General features: G+C 51.9%; 1 protein-coding gene and 1 long non-coding RNA gene across 4 annotated transcripts; one reads left to right on the top strand and one right to left on the bottom strand.

Annotated features, from left to right (window-relative positions):
- Nucleotides 1-1,031: 1,031 nt before the first annotated feature.
- LPAR5 (lysophosphatidic acid receptor 5) lies at nucleotides 1,032-13,145 on the top strand. Of its 3 annotated transcripts, none has more exons than XM_023643040.2 (2): nucleotides 1,032-1,336; nucleotides 9,289-13,145. In XM_023643040.2, the coding sequence occupies exon 2, from the start codon at nucleotides 9,504-9,506 to the stop codon at nucleotides 10,617-10,619; it is 1,116 nt and encodes a 371-aa protein (XP_023498808.1). In that variant the 5' UTR covers nucleotides 1,032-1,336; nucleotides 9,289-9,503; the 3' UTR covers nucleotides 10,620-13,145. The 3 variants fall into 3 exon arrangements, with proteins under 3 accessions (XP_023498808.1, XP_023498809.1, XP_023498810.1); XM_023643041.2 differs by lacking the exon at nucleotides 1,032-1,336 and adding an exon at nucleotides 2,101-7,574; XM_023643042.2 differs by lacking the exon at nucleotides 1,032-1,336 and adding an exon at nucleotides 6,303-6,462.
- Nucleotides 13,146-13,156: 11 nt separating this feature from the next.
- LOC138924648 (uncharacterized) lies at nucleotides 13,157-14,731 on the bottom strand. The gene is made up of 2 exons (XR_011439676.1): nucleotides 14,591-14,731; nucleotides 13,157-13,525 (listed from the first exon to the last, which is right to left on the bottom strand). It is a non-coding gene; the product is annotated as an uncharacterized lncRNA (long non-coding RNA).
- Nucleotides 14,732-19,382: the final 4,651 nt, after the last annotated feature.

The raw sequence follows: 19,382 nt of genomic DNA, 5'->3' as shown, positions 1-19,382 counted from the left end.
TGGGGTCTTAGGGATCCTGTGGGCTGTGAGAGCGTGTATGTCTTCATTCCTGAAGCCCTGGGCCCCATGACCTCAGATGTGAGTGCAGGATTGTCCCTCTGGAGGATAAAGGCCAGAGCCTGACTGAGATCATGTCCACGGGGACCAACCCCAGGGAAATAGGGCAGAACTTGTACTTTATCAGGAGGGAGGAAACAACTGGAGCTCAGGAAACCCCTGATTTGACCTCCAGCAATGGGCCAGATGACCTGCATGTTGATGTGGTTGCATCTTGACAGCCTACATTGAGGTGTGACACCAGCAGTGGCTTTTAATAATTTGGGATCTCCCAAAGTGTGTTCTGGAGACACGTGTGTTGGGAAACTGTACAATCTTTCCCTCTTCTATAGGTTCACAGCGATTAACGGCATTAAAAGAAAAATTTGTTTATCATGGAAAAGTTAAAATATGCACAAATATAGAAAGTCTAATGCACCTCATGCACCCTTAACCCAGCCTCCCTTATCAACGTGTGATCAGTCTTTCCATGGCATGTTAAAGGCTCTGAGAACCCCTGTAATAGAGAAACCTGTTTAACCTGGTATTTCCCAAACTCATTTGACCGCAATATCCTTTTTCACCTACCACTAAAAAATCTTGAAGTTGTTTTTGTGTATTGAGCATGGACAATATGCCCAGCCCTGTTGATACAGAAGACGAGGGGTTCAGCCCCAGGATAGGGAGACAAGCAGCTCTCCCCTGACCCCACCTCACTCCACCCCCAGCTCACTGCCCAGGGGAAATAGAGGCAAGGAGGAGCCGTCCAGCTTGGGAACCGCTGTGATGGAGGAGCTGAATGCACTCTGCCATGAGAGAGGGCCCAGCAGACACTGGCACACAGAGGGGCCCTGGGCAGGATGAGGTATAAGCCATAATGGCAAGAGCGAAACCATCTACCGGAACCCATAAGAAAGAGATACCCAGGGGAGACTAGGGGGTTAGTCATCTGGCGGTGGTGGGTGGGTGTGCCAGGTAGGCTTCCTGGAAACTGTGGGGAGTGCATGAGTGACAGGTGGGGGCAGTGGTTAGTCGGCAAGAGTTGGGGCTTGGATTAAGTGCCATTATCTGCTGGAGTTTCTTCTCTGGCCAGTCCGTGAAGGCTTCTGAGGGCACTGCTTCCTCCTCTCTCTCTCCCTGCCCACTACGGGGTTGGGTGAGTGCAAGGAACTGGGATTTGCTGAGATCTGCCGAGGTGGGTGTGTCCCCACCCGCCCCAGGAGCAGGTCCTACCAGCCCAGCCCAGCCCAGAGCAGGCAGCGGAAGCGGCTGGGCAGCGGCAGAGCGACAGGGAGCACAGGTATGGGGGCTCAGCAGTGGGGTTGAACCTCACAAGGGCCGGCACCCCTTCTTTAGAAATGGGGAAGGTGGGTGGGGATGGAGATGAGGGTGAGCCCTGGGCCCTAAAAGACCTTTAGGAATAGAGTAAAAAGCTAAAGGGGGCTGCCTCGGATGGATGGACCTTCTCCAACAGAGGGCACAGCCTGCAGTGCCCCTGGAAGCTTGAAGCCCCCACACTGGGGCATCGCGGGGATGCTGGGCTCTCCTCTTAACGCTTTAGGCCCCTGTCATGCTGAACCTGGGTTTCCCAAGGCCACTGAGGCCCTCTGGGGACAGTTCCCAACCTTTTCCCTCTCTCAGTTAAAACTTGAACCCCCACACCCACTCACCCGCAAGGGCCAGGCCCTCTGCTCGAGGACAGTGAATCTGATTACACTCCACCAACGGGGTCCACTGGCACAGATGTGTTCCCATTGTTGTCCCTTCACAGCTAACCAGCGTGTTTTCGTGGGGTCTTTGAGACCCACTGCCTTAACCCAGTGTGATCATCCATAGAAGAGGATTAGATGAGATGGTCTCGAATGTCCCTACGGGTCTGATAGAATGTGGCTCAGGAGTGGCATGAAAGGGATGACATTTCAGATATTGAGCACAGGTTGGAGAAATATTTGAGGGTGGGCAAGGCCTCATGATACCATTCCATCACACCCACGAGGTCAGCTGCCTACCTATTACCCATATTTATGGGGGCCTCCCACCAGGTTGTATCTCCAGCTTCTTTTAGGGTGAGCTAAAATCGTAGCCCTAAGGGCAGATGGAGGCAAGGATGGAGAGGGAAGGAGAAACTTTCTCATTCCTGAAAAGTCTCACTTCCTGGCCACAGAGACATGAAAGCCCGGCTCTGTCTGCTGCCATCAGCTGTCCCCACCTGTCACCCCCACACATAGCCCAGCAACACGGAGACCTTGTATGGCCAAACCCACAGTGAGGGAGACGGCCAAAAGGATGAGAGCTGAAGGCAACGGGGCAAAGAAAGTCCTGCCTGAGTTTAGAGCAAAGCCAAGGAGGCCAAAAGGCTCCAGGAGATTTCTCTGAGGCAGCGGGACCCAGCCAGGCCCCAAAGCAGGGGCAAAGAATGTCCTGCCTGAGTTTAGAGCAAAGCCAAGGAGGCCAAAAGGCTCCAGGAGATTTCTCTGAGGCAGCGGGACCCAGCCAGGCCCCAAAGCAGGGGCAAAGAATGTCCTGCCTGAGTTTAGAGCAAAGCCAAGGAGGCCAAAAGGCTCCAGGAGATTTCTCTGAGGCAGCGGGATCCAGCCAGGCCCCAAAGCAGGGGCAAGATGCACACAGACCACTGAGAGCACATGGCTGTGCAGGCTCATCCTGTCTGAGTGACTTCTCTTGATTGGGACATTATTTCCTCTTTTCTAGCTCTTGAAAACAGGGTGGAGGGAGATGTGCAGGTGGCGAGGTAACATCATACATCGAGGAGACTATTGAGCTGTAGGCTGCCTTTGCTTTCTGCCTTTTCCCAGAAAAGTGTTGAGAGACAGAAGGTCAGAATACCCAGGGAGGGAGAAGACATGGTTGAGGATGATGTTGGAAAGGCAGAAAGAGACAGGCTCAGGTGGGGAAGGCAGGCAAGAGGCTGGAGGGGGAATTTTGGCTGGAGAAAGCAGAGCAGGGCTGGACCAGGGAGGAGGGAGGGTGGAGATAAGACACGACACCCCGGGGCCTGGCCAGAGAGGCTCCTCTCCTTGAGAAGAACGTGGTCCCTGGGGCAGGAGGAGGCCGCCCCCTCAGCCTGGTCACCTCATGCTACCTCCACCCCACAGACCCCCCAGACCCAGGACAAGCTGGTGAGCAGGATTCATCGGTGTCCCCAAAGTTGCTCTTGGACAGAGCTGTTCACAAAGCCTTTAAACTGTGTTGAGCTTCTTCTGGCGGCTCAGCACAGTTTGCATTCATTTGGGGAGTCTGAGTATACGGATGTTGAGAGGTCTTTGTAAGTCAGCCTGCCTGTGGCTGAGGCTGCATCCTCCCCAGGTTGCCTGAGCGCAGCGCGGAGGAAGTGGGCTTTGGGTGAAGCGCCCTAGGAGGTGGGATGCTGACGGGCCTGCCTCCAGCTGTGGCCTCCAGAATCTAAAATGAGGTTGGGGCTATTGTAGAGCCCATCTCTTGGGCAAGGAGGATGAAGAGATGTCAGATTCCTTCTTCTCAAAATTCTGAATGGTGTGAATTGCTAAAAAGAGGGGGTGCTGAAAGAGCAAGGAATTTGGTGAATGTGCTGGATGGTGGGGGAAGCACCTGGAGAGGGTGGGAGACAGGAGGAAGCTGGACAAAGCGCAGGCATTCTTTTCCCCTCCCTGCCCCCATCATTGTCCCTAATCGCCTGTTCCTTTCTCTTCAGCTCCCCTCTGCGTCATTGGTCAGATGCCAGAAGGGTAGAAGCCACGGGCAGTTTGTGTGGAGGAGAGCAGGGGAATGATCGTGATCCAGCCTCCTGCCCACTGTTACTGTCTCGTTCTCACTTCCTGCCTGTGGCAGAAAATAGCCCTGCCCCTCTGGCTTATCTCAGCAAAGAGCAGTGCCCAGCCCAGCTCAGAGGGCAATGGGACATGTCTTAGAGGCCCTGAGGACGTAAAGAACCTGGGCCCGGGATGTGCACGTGGGCAGCTGAGGTTGGAAACACGGGGGAGGAGGATGGCTGCATGTGCTCTGGTATGTGAGTGGTGTGGAGGGCTGTGACGTGGAATGGGCAGTCCCCGGTGCCTCCATGTGTAGATGCCTTCCTTGCCCCTCAGTGCCTTGGAGCTGGGATCTGTTTATGCACATCTGCATGTGTGTGTGCTCCGAAAGCTGCCTGACTCTATGTGTGTCTGTGTGAGGATATTGTCCCTCAGGTAGGGGCTGTGCCTGCTTCTCTTCCTCCTTTGGCCCAGTTGTCCGTGCCTCTGTGCATGCACATATTTGAGTGTTACAGGGAGTGTATTTACATTCATTTGCATATTGCTAGGGATCTTGTGTGCACATCCCTTAGTGTACATATGCCTGTGTGTCCTTGCACGTGTGTATAATGGTATACTTATGTTACCACGTCAGTATGTGTCGATGGTACTGGGCTGATGTGGGCCTCCGTGTCTCTCCTTCTCCATGGTGGAATGAAACCCCAGTGTCTGTTCTTTTTTGGGGCAGCTGCTGTGTTTTTGGCTTCCCATATTTTCCCCACAACCTGACCTCTTTCTCAAGACAGGACTGGGGAGAGGGCCTGGCTGCCCCTCCCCCACATCTAGAGCCCTCCTTCCATTTCCTGTTTGCCTCCTTTTTGGCAGTTTTTCCCATCTTTGCCATCTGGCCTGGCGCTGTGCCCATTCAGCTCCACTGACAGGAGCCCCAGGGAAGCAGGCGGATGGGGTGGGGACCAGGGCAGGGGCCTGGCAGCTCTCCACACTCAGCTTGGGCCATTCTGTGCAAGTCTGTCAGAAAGGGGTGACTTTTTGACAAATAGGCTCCACTATAAAGAAATGCCAGGACGTCTCCCTTTTGGAACAGAGTAAGGAGAGCATCGTCATTTGCTTTACGGGAGGATTCCTAACTTTAAGTAGCAGCTCACCTAATGCATTTTGGTCTGTTTAACATTGTAACTTTGTTGACAGGAAGACTTGGGATTCTTGGAAGATAATTATTCATTCACTCATTCAGTGTGTAGTATGTGCCTCCCAGTTGTGGGGAGCTGTTGATTCTCCAAGTAATGCTTAAGAATGATAAAGTGTTATTGTAATTATAGTGTAAACTGTTGTTGAAAATTTTTTTTTTTGGAGGAAGATTAGCCCTGAGCTAACATCTGCTGCCAATCCTCCTCTTATTTTGCTGAGGAAGACTGGCCCTGAGCTAGCATCCGTGCCCATCTTCCTCCAGCATGGTGTGCTGTGTCCACATCCGGGATCCGAACCAGTGAACCCCGGGCTCCCAAAGCGGAACATGCGAACTTAACTGCTGCGCCACCGGGCTAGCCCTGTTGTTGAAATTTCAATGCAAGCTGCTTCCAAACAGACCTTTTAAGGGCCGTGGTCCTTTCCCAAGTGAGTTATTCATGTGGACAAGAGAGTCAGGAGTGTGATAAGCAGCAGTTAGTTGACTGGACTGAGAGAGAGATGATAATGGGATTACAGAATGGGTGGGCAGGGGCAGGGGCAGCCGGTGAGTATCCCAGGGGTCTGCTAAGTAGAGAGAGAGGTGCGAGTGAGCTTGGGAAGAAAAGCAGTGGGAGATGTGGTCCCCAGCCCAGACCTTACCATCTAGTTGGGGAAATGGAACAAATACACACAACATGAGGAGTTCAAAGCAGCAAACTAAGAGCTGAAGTAGGTAAGGGGAGATCAGAAGGAGGGGTATATTGTGTGTGTGTGACAGAGAGAGGGTTACCAGTGTTGGAAGTGGGACAAAGAAGGAAGTGGGTTATTAAAAAGTATGTGTTTCAATTGGACAAATGAGGAAGTCAAACAATGTATCTGTGGGCACAGATTTCATATAGGCGGCTGTAAAAGGGCAAGTGCCCGGGCGGCCGCCATCCTCACATCCAGCCGTCCACTCCTGTCGGAGGCAGACCGGGACAGCTTGGACTTTGGAGCCAGGCGGTCCTGGGTTTGAATCCTGACTTTGCTCCTCACTGACTGAGCTCTCGAGCTTCTGTTTCCTTTCCTGTAAAAATGAAGATAAACGCCGACCTCGAAGGGCTCTTGGAAGGATTAGAGATGGTGCATATGAAATACCTGGGACGTGGTGAATGATCAGTAAATGATAGCTGTGATTTTTCACTCATTTATTGAGGTAGCTGTTGGGGATACAGAGACGAATAAGTCACCGTCCACAGCCCCTCCCTCAAGGAGCTCACAGTTTAGTGGGAGAGGCAGACTTAAGAACAGCCAATTACCGTGCAGGTGGGAGCAGCTCTGACAAACCTGCACAGCAAGTGGAAGTGCCAGTGGGGAGAGTACATCTGCCTTGCAGGGACGAGGGAGGGAGGGAGTCAGGAGAGGCCTCGCTGAGCTCTAAGGGATGACTGAGTGGGCCAGGCGGAAAGTGGGAGGAAGGGCTCTCCAGGTTGAAGAAACAGCATGGGCAAAGACAGAGTCTTGAAAACATAAGGTATGTGCAAAATTATTATTAGTTTGGTGTGACGGGAGCAAAGGAGCACGGGAGGTGAGGTGTGTGCCAGGAAGACATCATGGTTTTATTTGCTTTTCAGCATGTTTAAGGCTTTTTTTTTTTTTTGGTGAGGAAGATTGGCCCTGAGCTAACATCTGTTGCCAGTCTTCCTCTACTTTGTACATGGGACGCCACCACAGCATGGCTTGATGAGTGGTGTGTAGGTCCGTGCCTGGGGTCTGAACCTGCAAACCCTGGGCCACCAAAGCGGAGCGCATGAACTTAACCACTATGCCACCGGCTGGCCCCATGTTTAAACATCTTTTATTATTATTTTCATTGTTGACAATGGTATTTTGCAGAGAAAGTGTTTATTTCCTTTAACTGTTCTGCTATACCTCTTACACGTCTTAAATTGCTGGTAGTTGTGGTTGCAGGGAGAACAAATGATCCAAAAACCCACAAGAAAACTTGTTATAGTCTGAGTTATCTAGGTCCCAGGTAAGAATTTAAGCAGCTCCTTTTGAAAGGAGTAAGTCCAGTATGTTGGGATAACGGCTGAGTGTCTCCAGACAACTTCTCTCCCTAAGATGGCATGTGGACACCCGTGTTCATAGCATTATTCACAATAGCCAGAAGGTGGAAAAACCCAAGTAACCATCAACAGATGAATGGATAAACAAAATGTGATATATATGTATATGTATATACACCATGGGATATATTGTTCAGCCTTAAAAAAGAACGCAGTTCTGTTTTTTTTTTTCCTGAGGAAGATTAGCCCTGAGCTAACATCTGCCAATCCTCCTCTTTTTTTGTTGAGGAAAACTGGCCCTGAGTTCACATCCGTGCCCATCTTCCTCTATTTTATATGTGGGACGCCTACCACAGCATGGCTTGCCAATCGGTGCCTTGTCTGCACCTGGGATTTCAACCGGCGAACACCAGGCCACTGAAGCGGAACGTGCTCACTTAACCGCTGAGCCCCTGGGCCGGCCTCAAGAATGCAGTTCTGATACATGCTACGACATGGATGGACCTTGAAAACTTTATGCCAAGTGAAATAAGCCAGACACAAAAGGACAGATGTTGTATGATTCCACTGCTATGAGGTATTTAGAACAGGCAAATTCATAGAGATAGAAAGTAGGACAGAGTTTACCAGGGGATGGAAGGAGCGGGGAGGGGAATAGGCAGTTATTGTTTAATGGGTATAGAGTTGTTGTTTGAGATGTTGAAAAAGTTCTGGAAATAGTGGTGATGGTTACACAACATTGTGAATGTACTCAATGTCACTGAATTGTACACTTACAGATGGTTAAGGGGCTGACCCAGTGGTGCAGCGGTTAGTTCGCACATTGCACTCTGGCGGCCCAGGGTTCACAGGTTTGGATCCCGGGTGTGGACATGGCACCGCTTGGCAAGTCATGCTGTGGCAGGTGTCCCACATAGAAAGTAGAGGAAGATGGGCATGGATATTAGCTCAGGGCCAGTCTTCCTCAGCAAAAAGAGGAGGATTGGCAGCAGATGTTAGCTCAGGGCTAATCTTCCTCAAAAAAAAAAAAAAAAAAAAGATAGTTAAAATGGTAAGTTTTAAGTTATGTCTGTTTTACCACACACACAAAATAAATGTCATCTGGGGCTTGCCATGGAGAGGTAGCTTCTGTGACCTTATAGCATTAAGGAAGGGGGGAAGCTGAGACCCTGTCCTGTCCTCTGGCTCCTCTACCTCTTGGCCATATCTTTTCTCTGTCAGCTTTTGCCTGAGGACTGCAGCTGCTGTGGTCTGCTCTCTCCAGCAGCGTTCTCAGCGGGCGGTACTTCCTCGCCACACTGCCCCGCTCTCTGGGCTTAGGGCTCCCCTTGAGCCCTCACTGCCAAACCACCGTCTCCCCCCATCACAGCACCCCATCTGAGAAGCTCCCCAATCAGACCCTCCAAGGCAGCATCTGAGGAAGCTCAACCCACAGGGCCTTCCCCTGCCTGGCAGGACTATGCTGGTGTGCGATCAGCCTGGGAGACCCATTATATTATTATCCCCACTTTACAGACGAAGAAACTGAGAGAGAGGTCAGACAATCAGGCTGAGCCCGGGTTGCTCTGGCCACAAACCCAGCCCACAAAGGAGCATTGGTGGATGTGATGAGTGAGGCTGGGAGTTTGCACTGTACACGGGAGCTTGAACTTTATTCTGTAGATAACGGGGAGCCAGCAGGGCACCTGTTCCAGGGGAGGTGCTCCGTGGCGCTGCTCCCCGCCTGACATGGTACCTGTTTATTTGCACTTCACTATGTCTCCCTTCGGTGGAATGCACAGTAGGTAGGGGCAAGGCTTCTGTTGTGTTCACTGCTGTGAACATTCCTGGAACCTTCTAAAGGCTCAGGAAGCATTGGTAGAAGAAAGAAAGGAAGGACGGGAGAGGTATTATTAGATAACAGCAACCTAAGCACTTTTGCATACATCATCTCGTTTAATCTAACAACCTCATGAAGGAAGGACCCCTTCTCCTTTTTTCCTCTGGGCTTATCTCTGTGCAGGTAAGGAAAATGAGGTTCAGAGAGATTAAATCACTCTTCCGAGGGCAAAAGCTAGGCAAGTTGACAAAGCCAGAATTTAAACCCAGGCAGCCTGCCTCCAGAGCCTGGGCATTTAACACTGTGCTATACAGCCCTGCTGCAGAAAGCTATTCTGGCCGCAGGGAAGATGAGGAAAAGATGTGAGGCTGAAAAAAGACTCCAGAGGCCAGCCAATTTAGCTAGATAAACACTTGTGTCCTTGGCCCTGTCCTTGCATAATCTTGACTTTTGGTACGTCTTTGTATTCCAGGTCTCCACTGCTGATGAAGTTGTGACCAAAGGCATCCACCCCCTGGCAGCCACCTGGGGCTGCAGCCATAGCCCACATTCCCATGCTCTGCCTCTGCTTGCTCTGGGACTGGCTCTGTGCAGCCTCCAGGCACCACCCTGGTGATGAACATGATGCTGGGACCCTAGTGTGCCCCATGATGCCCCCAGCCTAGCTCCTCCTCACACTTTGGCAGGATGTTGGCCAACTCATTGGCCAACATTTCTACCAACGACTCTGTTACCCTGTGCCCTGACCACCGGCCCACCCACCGCCTGCACATGGTGGGCTACAGCCTGGTGCTGGCCGCAGGGCTCCCCCTCAACGCGCTGGCCCTCTGGGTCTTCCTGCGCGCGCTGCGCGTGCATTCCGTGGTAAGCGTGTACATGTGCAACCTGGCAGCCAGTGACCTGCTTTTCACCCTCTCGCTGCCCGTGCGCCTCTCCTACTACGCGCTGCACTACTGGCCCTCCTCGGACTTCCTGTGCCAGACAGCGGGCGCCATCTTCCAGATAAACATGTACGGCAGCTGCATCTTCCTGACACTCATCAACGTGGACCGCTATGTCGCCATCGTGCACCCGCTGCGGCTGCGCCACCTGCGGCGGCCCCGCGTGGCACGGCTGTTCTGCCTCGGCGTGTGGGCGCTCATCCTGGTGTTCGCCGTGCCCATCATCCTCGTGCACAGGCCGTCGACCTGCAGCTACCGTGGCCGCCCGGTGCGCCTGTGCTTCGAGAGCTTCAGCGACAAGCTGTGGAAGAGCAGGCTGCTGCCGCTCGTGCTGCTGGCGGAGGCGCTGGGCTTCCTGCTGCCCCTAGTGGCGGTGGTCTACTCGTCGGGCCGGGTCTTCTGGACCCTGGCGCGGTTCGACGCCACGCAGAGCCATCGGCGGCGGAAGACCGTGCGCCTCCTGCTGGCTAACCTCGTCATCTTCCTGCTGTGCTTCGTGCCCTACAACGCCACGCTGGCAGTCTACGGGCTGCTGCGGAGCAACCTGGTGGTGGCGAGCACCGCGGCCCGCGATCAGGTGCGCTCGGTGCTGATGGTGATGGTGCTGTTGGCCAGCGCCAACTGCGTGTTGGACCCGCTGGTGTACTACTTCAGCGCCGACGGTTTCCGCAACACCCTGCGCGGCCTGGGCACTCCGCTCAGGGCCAGGACCTTGGCCACCAACGGTGCTCAGGGGACACTCGCTGAACGGCCCACTGAGACCATCCGCACCACTGGGCCGCTCGCCGCCAGTCAGGAGCTGCTCAGGCCCTTCAACCCCGGGAGGCCCTTTACCCAGCGCCCGGAAGATTCGGCCCTCTGAACGCACAGATCCTGCTATGGCGCAGTCACCTGACATCCCTACCCAATCGCACCTCTCACACGTGCAGACTTTCAGCGTGTGCACGTGAGGGAGGTGGATTGGGCATTTGGATTTCTGGGTGGCAGCTACAGCTCATAAATGCAGAAGAGAACAGCGTATGGGAGCAAGGAGCACAGGGAAGGAAGGGTGCTGGTGGAAATGTCTTCTTTAAATTGGTGGTGATAGTGACCATGGGGAGGATCCCATCCCAGTAGGTAGGAGGTGATGCTGTGAGCCTGCCAACGCAGAGGCAGAAGACTGGATGAAATGCCCTTGAGGGGTCATGAAGCACTACTGAGAGCTGGTAGATGGAGCAGAAAATGTGTAATCTGGATTTAGGTGGACCACAGCGGACTTATCGCCATGGATCCCGCCCACTTTCATTCCCGCTTGGGCTTCCCCTGCCCAGTATTAAGGCGTAATACAAGAGTTTAATGGATATGGACAAAATTTGTTTCCTTCTTGTTTAGTGACTTGTAACAATTTAGACCTGACACCCAGCATGGAGTGGTTGGGGGCTGGGCAAAACTGAGTTACAGGGTTTTTCCTTTCAGAGATCGTGGTCCCTGTTCTCCTTTCTGGGTGGTCCCTTCTCCTTCCACCCCACCCCCTTTTTGAGACCTCCATTCTAGGTCCTAAATTCTCTGTCTCTGCTGCTTCATCTAGAATAAGGGGAAAATTCTTTGTACTAAAGTAGCAGTTCTCAAGCTTTTTGATCTCAGACCATTTTACACTCTTAAAAATTGAGGATTCCAGGGGCCAGCCTGGTGGCGCTGAAGTTAAGTTCGCAAGTTCCGCTTTGGCGGCCCGGAGTTCACCAGTTCAGATCCGAGGTGCGGACATGGCACCACTTGTCAGGCCATGCTGTGGTAGGCGTCCCACATATAAAGTAGAAGAAGAGGGGCATGGATGTTAGCTCAGGGCCAGTCTTCCTCAGCGAAAAGAGGAGGATTGGCAGCAGATGTTAGCTCAGGGCTAATCTTCCTCAAAAAAAAAAAAAAAAAAAAAAAAAAAAATTGAGGAGTCCAGAGAGCTTTTGCTTATAAATTGTTCTTTTGGTACTTACCATATTAGAAATTAAAACTAACAAGTTTTTAAAACAAATACACATTCCATTAGCTGCAAGAGCAAAAATGTCATCACATTTCATGAGGCTTCTGAAAACTCTACAGTGTACTTGTGAGAGAATGACAGTGAAAAGGACAAATGACATCTTAGTAGTAGTAGTATTATGAAAATAGTTTTGACCTCGCGGGCTTCCTTAAAGAGTCGGTCCCCAGATCACACAATGAGAGCTGTACCTATACCACGTGTAACTTCTTCCCAGGGCATTATATACACTGTTCTTTATTACTGTAGGACCAGGACAGTGCTCAACAGTCAACTGCTAATTGTTCTTAAGGCTTGGGGTTTCCTGGGTGGGCTGGCAGGTGCTGCACACCCAATGGCACACTACCTTGGGCTTCCTGGAGCAGCAGCCCTGAGGTGGGGGTGGAACAGGAGGAAGGGGTGGGGCTTCTCTGGGGAGGGAAGAGGGAACCGTGCCACAGACAGGAAAGAAGAGTTTACCGGGAAGTAAGAGTGTGATGGGAGGACAGGAATAGGCTGGCTGTTCTTAGCAAGCTGGAGGCCAGGGAGATGGAAGGAGTTTCTGGGCCACCTACTGTTTCCTTCCCTCTTTACTGAGTTGGAGTCAGGGGGCTGGGAGGGCCTGCAGACTTGGCACTATGACATCTAGAGACCTTGACATTAGTAAGGGAGTTGTTGTCATGCATGTGTCCTGTACACATTTCTGTCCCCCTGTCTCTCAATGCTGTACGTTTCTGTGTGTGTGTGTGTGTGTGTGTGTGTGTGTGTGTGTGTGACAGTGTCAGGGTTTTCCTGTGTATGTCTCTGTGTTTTAGTTTGGAAAAAGCCTTTTGTGTATGTCTTTATGTGATCTCTCCAGATGGTGATTTACAGGGGAAAAATGACCCCTGGTGGCCAAACCAGAGAACTGACCCAGATTTCTCAGTGATAGCTGTGATGTCCGGACCTTCCACCATCTGGTCCCAGGTTAGAGCACTGGGCCAGGCTCTCACCTCCCACTGCTCTAGAAGAGGCCTGGTGGTTAGCACCTGCACCACCTTACTGCATCCTTAGGGTTCAGGACCTGTGCCCTTCCAGCCCTGTAGCACCAAAGGTCATATCCAAACTGAATTGAATTGAACACAATTTAAAAAAATTACTGGAGTATTTATATGGAGATACGTGAATGAATTCTAAAGTAATTAAAATTCACATAGCAAGTATCTTCTAACATGCTATATAGTTTACTTATTTATTTATTATAATTTGTATAGTTTATTGTCTGTCTTCCCCCCCTGGACAAATGTAAGCTCCCTGGGGGCAGGGATGTTTGTTTGGTTGCTTCTCTGATGTATCCCCAGCATCTAGAACGGCACCTGGCATGATAGAAGTGCTTAATAAATATTTGCTGAATGATGAGCAGTTGAATGTTGTTGTGAAGTACTTTATTATCTAGTGGGGACCACAGAACAAGTCAACAATAATTATCATTCAAGACGGAACATGCAAGAACACAGGGTAAAGTGTGGCAGTTAATTTAGTGGGCAAGGGAAGCCCCTAAAGCTTCTTGAGGGAGGTTTTGCTCATCCTGACATGCAGCATGGGACAGACTGTAGGGAAGGGAGGTGGGGAGCATCTAAGGGGAAAGACAGACTGGTCAGGGAGCTGTTAAAATAGTCCAGGAGAAGTGTGACCGTGGCCTGCGGAGGTAGCTGGAAATGGGTTGTCTGCAGTGAGAAATCTCCGGTGTTTACGCTCTGGTGGACTCTTTCCCCACATTCAGTACATCCAAACGGTTTCTGTCATGAGAACAGAGAGGCAAGAATAGAATAAGGGGACGCTGCAGGCAGAGGAGGAATGAACAGAACCTGACAAGTAACAGGCTGGGGAAGTTTAAGAAAACCTTTAGCCACTGCCGTTTCCACAGGTTTCCCCAATTACTGAGTGGGCAGAAGGATGGAGACAGGATGCGGGAAATTCAGAGCCCTGACCTCAAGTCCTGGAGTTACCCCATTTGAGGCTTAGGAAAACCCAAAGGAGGAAAACAAGAAAATCTTAGCTAGAGGGAGAAGAGCATTAACAAGTTTTGAAAATACTCTCTGTATGCCAGGATCTTAGTTTAGGGCTTAAAATGCACTATCTTATTTAATTATTATAATAACCCTCTGAGTTAGGGGCGATTATTATCCCCATTTTACAGATGAAACCCTGGAGAAGCTGAGGTCTTAAGGTCACACAACCAGGACGCAGCACAGTATCTATGTGGCTCCCAACCTTCTACTCTTTGCAGTAGATCCTACTGTATCTCCCTTCCTGGTACTTCCCACCTTCTCACCCCCCGGCTCTGTTACATCCATCCCTCCCTGGTTTCCTTTCTTCTCCTTCCCTCCTCATGCAGGCCACCTGTCTCGACAGCCTCTCTCGCCTTGAATCTGGCTGTCTCATCTCTGCCTCCACTCGCAGTTCTTTGTCCATGCTCCTACCCACTTAGCCTACAGCACACCTGCCCCTTCTCTCTCCACTTGTCTTAGGCCCCTGTGCAGAACACGGTGTGGTGTGTGAGCGTTGAGAACTGGGCTCACTCAGGGTTCCAATCGTGTTGGGCCCTACAGTGCACCCCAGTGAGGGCGCAGAACTGGGGAGCTAGTTGGTGGCATGCACAGGCAGATGGCTCAGGCTTTGTGCAGTTGGCCATGACTCCCCTCTCCCCGCTGGGATGTACCCAACTTCTCCTAGGCAGCACTCTCGATTGTCCACCAACTCAACTGAACAGGAGACCTCCCTTGGTTCTCCTCAAAGTCCATCTCCTCTGTAGGATGGTCCCTTCACACAGTGAGAGTAGTTGGTGGAACAGTAATAATTACCGGTCTTGAGATAGAACAAATTCAGGAGAAGCAGGGCAGAGGTACGAGTTCGCAAAGGGTCAGCGATGCTTCTCTCTTAGTCTTGAACCATCTTGAGGGAAATCCCCATGGGGTTGCTGCCTGGGTTCCCATGAAAGAAATGGGGAGATGGAGGCTAGTCTCACACTCAGCCTTCCTTCTCCATTCTTTTAGGAGACCCTGGAGACCAAGGGAGGCTCGGCAATTCTCACCATGCTGTCCTTTCAGAGGGGCACCGAAAGCACTGAAAAGTGAAGTTTCTCACCCAGCTTGGGGAATCCCAAAGGCTCTCAGAACTTTGGAATCAAACAAACCCAGGTAATAATTTCAGCTCTGTCACTTCTTGGCAATGTGACTTTAACAAGTTAGTTAACCTCTCTGAGCTTCAGTTTTCTCCTCTATGAAACGGGGATCATAATATTTATTACTGGATTGTCATGAGGGTCAATGAGATCACCTTTGAAAGGCACCTGACAGGCATCCCGTAAGGGGGAGCTCTCTTCCCAACAAGAGCATGAGGAGGAGATGCCCTTGGTAAAGTTGGTTTGTGATGTCCATGGGGAGCGTTTCTGGAAGTCAGCAAGAGCTCCAGGTGAATCCTCACCCAGACAAAGCTCTTCCAGCTATCAAAACTAGGGCCAGGGGATGGGGGAGCAAGGCAGGCTGGGCGGGTTTCCATGGTGCTGGGTCAAGTGGACAGCTTCCAGGGGCAGTGACTGGCCTGTTGCCCTCTGGGGGCTCTCTCTCCGGGCTGGGCCTGATGTCCATCCCACAGACGGAGGAGTGGGTGGGAAAGTGCCTGAAAGGGAGAGGAGAGGGGGCATGGGATGAAGAGCCAAGCAAAGGAGAAAGGGCAAGAGAGGCGGCTGGAGGGGAAGTAAGGGCCCAGGCAGGCACAGGGTGGGGCTGGGAGAGGGGCCCAGGGCAGGAGGGCGGGAGGGCCTGGGAGGGAGAGTGCCGAGGAGGGAGGAGGGAGGGACAGGCAGGGAGACCGGCGGCGCTGACACAGCCTCGATGTGTGGAACGGGCTGGGGTTTGGCCCACAGGTCAGGCGTCTGGCAGTATTATGGGATGGAGAGGCCTTAGGAGACAGGGAGAGTATTATGGGCTGGAACAGCCTTAGGAGACTGGGGAATATTATGGGCTGGTGAGGCCGGGCTCCAACTGGAGGCGGGAGGAAGGGGTGCGGGGCGGGAAGGAGGGGTGGTGGTGGAAGGGAATATTATGGGCTGGAGGCCTCCTGCGACCAGAGGCAAGAGTATTATGGGCTGGCAGGGCCTTCGGTGGCCAGAGGGGGGAGCAGCGGGGGATGGCACCGGCTGCATGTGACTGAGGGGGGGCCACGTTGGGGGGGTGGCGAGTGGGGGTGGGGGAGCATATTATGGGATAGCTCTTTGTACCTACTGCGGGGACTGCTTCTCCAGAAGATATTATGGGATGTCGTGTGTGGGAGGGGGAGTGGGGCTGGGGGGATTATTATGGGATGGTGGTGCAGAATGGGGAGGGCCTGAGGAGCGCTTCTTCAAACCCCCCCCCACCTCTTACTCTCTTGCCATCCTCTCTAAGGTCTGCCTTCTGTCTCAAACGGCCCAAGCGGAACACCTGAAATCCACGCCCCCCCCCCAACATACACACTTTGGGCATCTCAACCCATCCTAGGCATCTCCCCTAACTAGCAGCCATCTCTGGGGTACGAGGAGAAAAGGGAAGCCCCTGGGGATGGGGAGAAGGCCCCAAAGCAGGGTAGTGGTGGCCAGTGGACCACACCTCCCACCTGCTTGGAGTCCCCTTAGCTGCCTATCTCGTTGGGCTACTCTCCTTCCCCTTCTCCCTCCCTTCTACAAAGTGGGGGCCCTTGGTCCTCATCCCCTCCCCCCTCCCCTCCATTTCCTCTCCAGCTCCCTCCACAGCCGTAACCAGTAAAACAGGCGGCCAGCTATTATGGGATGGCTGCTCCGGCAGCTCTGCAGGGAGGGGGCGGTCACCGCGGAATGTCTCTTGTGGGTGGCTATTATGGGATGGCCGCCTCTCTTTTTGGGGGGGTGGGGGCTAACAAGGAGAAGAATTATTATGGGATGTGCCCCGCACAGCTGGGTGGGGCTGTCCTGGGTAGGTGAAGCTCTGGGCAGGGGGGGATGGGAAGGAAAGGAAGGAAGAGGGAGGGAAGGAGCTGGGGAGGGTGGGGTGAGCCCTGGAGCCAGACCTGAGGCCTGGCAAGAGTAACTGGCTGGAGAGGTTCTTCAATGACAGCTGTTTGAAGGGGCCCTGGGGCAGGCCAGAGCTAGCCAAATCTGAACCCTGGACACCTGGGTCCTTTCACAGCTTGTGAGCTACTTGCTGAGTCTAGGGCCTGCAGTGCTTGGCTGGCAGCAAGAACACCTGGTGATCACAGCACCCAAATACTCTTCTCCCTCTTCAGCTGCCTGGATTTGAGCCTTGGGACCATAGCTCAGGTAGGGGGTTGGGCCAGGGGAGTTTTGCTGCCTTGCATCACACCCAAGGAACTGTTGGCTCCTGAAGGACAAATGCCTGTTGGGTCACTCCCCAATCCCCTATGACCTGCATCCTGTCTGGCCATCAGAGTGCACTGTCAGGGAGGCTTTTCTTCTTAGGTTATCTTCCCAAAGCCCCTTTGCTGACAGAGCAGGAGAACACTGGTCCTTAGACCTCCTATGAACAGAGTTTCTGGGGCTCACACAGAACAGAGACAGAGACAGAGGAACTATAGAGCATGTGCTGAAATCTCCCTGGACAACCCACTCTGAGTGTTATTCTAGGTTCTTTTGTACCATGGGATGGAAACAGAACTCTAAGGTAACTGGCTAGAGAGGTTGTTCCCCTGGGTGCATTAATCAAGAGATTATCCCACCCTTAGTCTCTGTGGACCAATCATGCTAGGGGTTTATTTATAATTGATCTGGGACAGTAGCATGGGGCCAGGGTAGGGAGGGGGAGCATAGAAGAATAAAGACCACAAAAGCAACACACAAACACACACATGCTAGCCCTCTCTGGAACTCAAGAAGAGAGGAAGGGACTTTAACTTCCTTGTGATGGTATGGGAGGCAGGGGTTGTAAGAGAAGCAAGGGGACGAGTGGGTAGAACCTGCAGGGATGGGGCAAAGGGCTGTAGTGGACAGAAGTTACCAGTGTTTGTAATCACAGGCAAGAGGCTGTGACTCCCCAGTTTTAAAACTCTCTTCCTGGTTTATATTATGAATCACTGTAGTGATGTGATATCTATATGAGAAGAGAAGGCTATGGGGCAGATGGAGATATTACAGAAGGGAATTTGAGGCCCAGAGGCAGGCTGGATCCCCTAGGGAAATGGGGAGACAGGAGGGCATAATAGGTATCTGGCAGCTCTATATACCAAGGAGAAGCTTCTTGAAAGGAGGTATGTTCACATTATGGTATCTTAAAAGAGCTGCCTCCTCTCGCCCAAGAAAGGAGCACAAGGTTCATTCTTAGTACTCAGAATAAGCATGGGGGAGGGTTTGCACAAATGAATGGGGCCCAGTCTTATGTCAAGAGGATTTAATGGGTGAAATGGCCTGCACGCCACAATCGATGTGGCAAAAGGATGCCCCAGGGAGTTAAGTCAGGTAGGAGCTGGTGGAAAGACTCATCAGCATCACTGGTGCTCTGCTTGCAAGCAGAGGGATGGTGATTTCCTGAAGCAAGCTCTTGTCTCTCCTGAACTCATTTCTCCTTGCCAGTTCTCCAGTCCTGTGGTTCCCAGAGGAGGGGAGAATCATCTGGCCAGGCCCTTTCTTTAGGGAAGTGAGATTAGAAGGGCAATGTAGAGAAGGTGTGAGGTTCATCCTGCTCACTTCTGGTCAGGAAGGGCCCCTCCTAGGAGGAAGTTCCCGTTTCTCTTCAACCTGTCCCACTGCCATAGGTTTTGGACTTGTGTGGAAAAGGCACATGAGGGCAGAGGAAAACATTATCTCTGGCCTGGGGGCGCTATGGGGCGGGGGGGGGGGGGGGGTAGGATGCAGAAAGGCAGTGGTTTTGGGACATTGGGTTTCACTGAGGTCCTGTTTCTCTGGGGGTCAGGAAGAGGGAATAGTGTCAGGCTTACGGGCTCAGCTTCTCCAAGGGCCAAAAGGTTTTAAGATTGTGCTCTCTGACTTTCTCAGGCTGGGTCCCCAGGGTGGCTGCGGGGTAGGTGCAGTTAGGGAAGGGGATGGTATATATTGAGAAGCTACCTTGTAGCATAATTGAATGAAGTTTTCTTCATTCTTCATTCATCCTGGAATGTTGACTTGTACACGGAGAGGGGAAGATGGTGAACATTATACAACAAAGGGTTTTTTGGGGATGGAGAATGGGGCCTCAACAAGATGAGGATGGGGGCAGTTGGAAGTATTATGAGACTTCATGAATGAGAAAGTGGCGGAAAAATATGGGACATTGAGGGTGAGCAGAATTTGGTGTTCAAGAATGAGAATAACAATTCTGGCATGTTGATGAGTCTCTCAAGAAGGAAGCACATGATGATATAGGATTTCACTATTAGAAATGCTGGATGGATGAACATTGCTTTCTAATCAAAATCCCTTAGTAGGTAGGGAACAGATAAGAGATTATCTTGATCATCCATCTACCTCGTAAATCCTTTTGGAATACCTTCCAGCCTTAGAAGAACCACTAAGAACCTCTACTGGGATCTGATCTCTCCTGAGATCAGTTGGGATTTGTTTTATTCTCTGTAACAGGAAATTGGGAAATAGCTCTCGGTTATTCTCCTTTGACACTAGACATTCTGTCT

This window comes from Equus caballus, chromosome 6 (assembly GCF_041296265.1).
Source record: "Equus caballus isolate H_3958 breed thoroughbred chromosome 6, TB-T2T, whole genome shotgun sequence".
NCBI lineage: Eukaryota > Metazoa > Chordata > Mammalia > Perissodactyla > Equidae > Equus > Equus caballus.
The sequence above is the reverse complement of the archived record's forward strand: the minus strand, read 5'-3'. Positions and strand labels throughout refer to the sequence as shown.

Excerpts from the sequence above, each read along its gene's own strand:
- LPAR5 (XM_023643040.2), top strand. The coding sequence starts at position 9,504 with ATGTTGGCCAACTCATTGGCCAACATTTCTACCAACGACTCTGTTACC.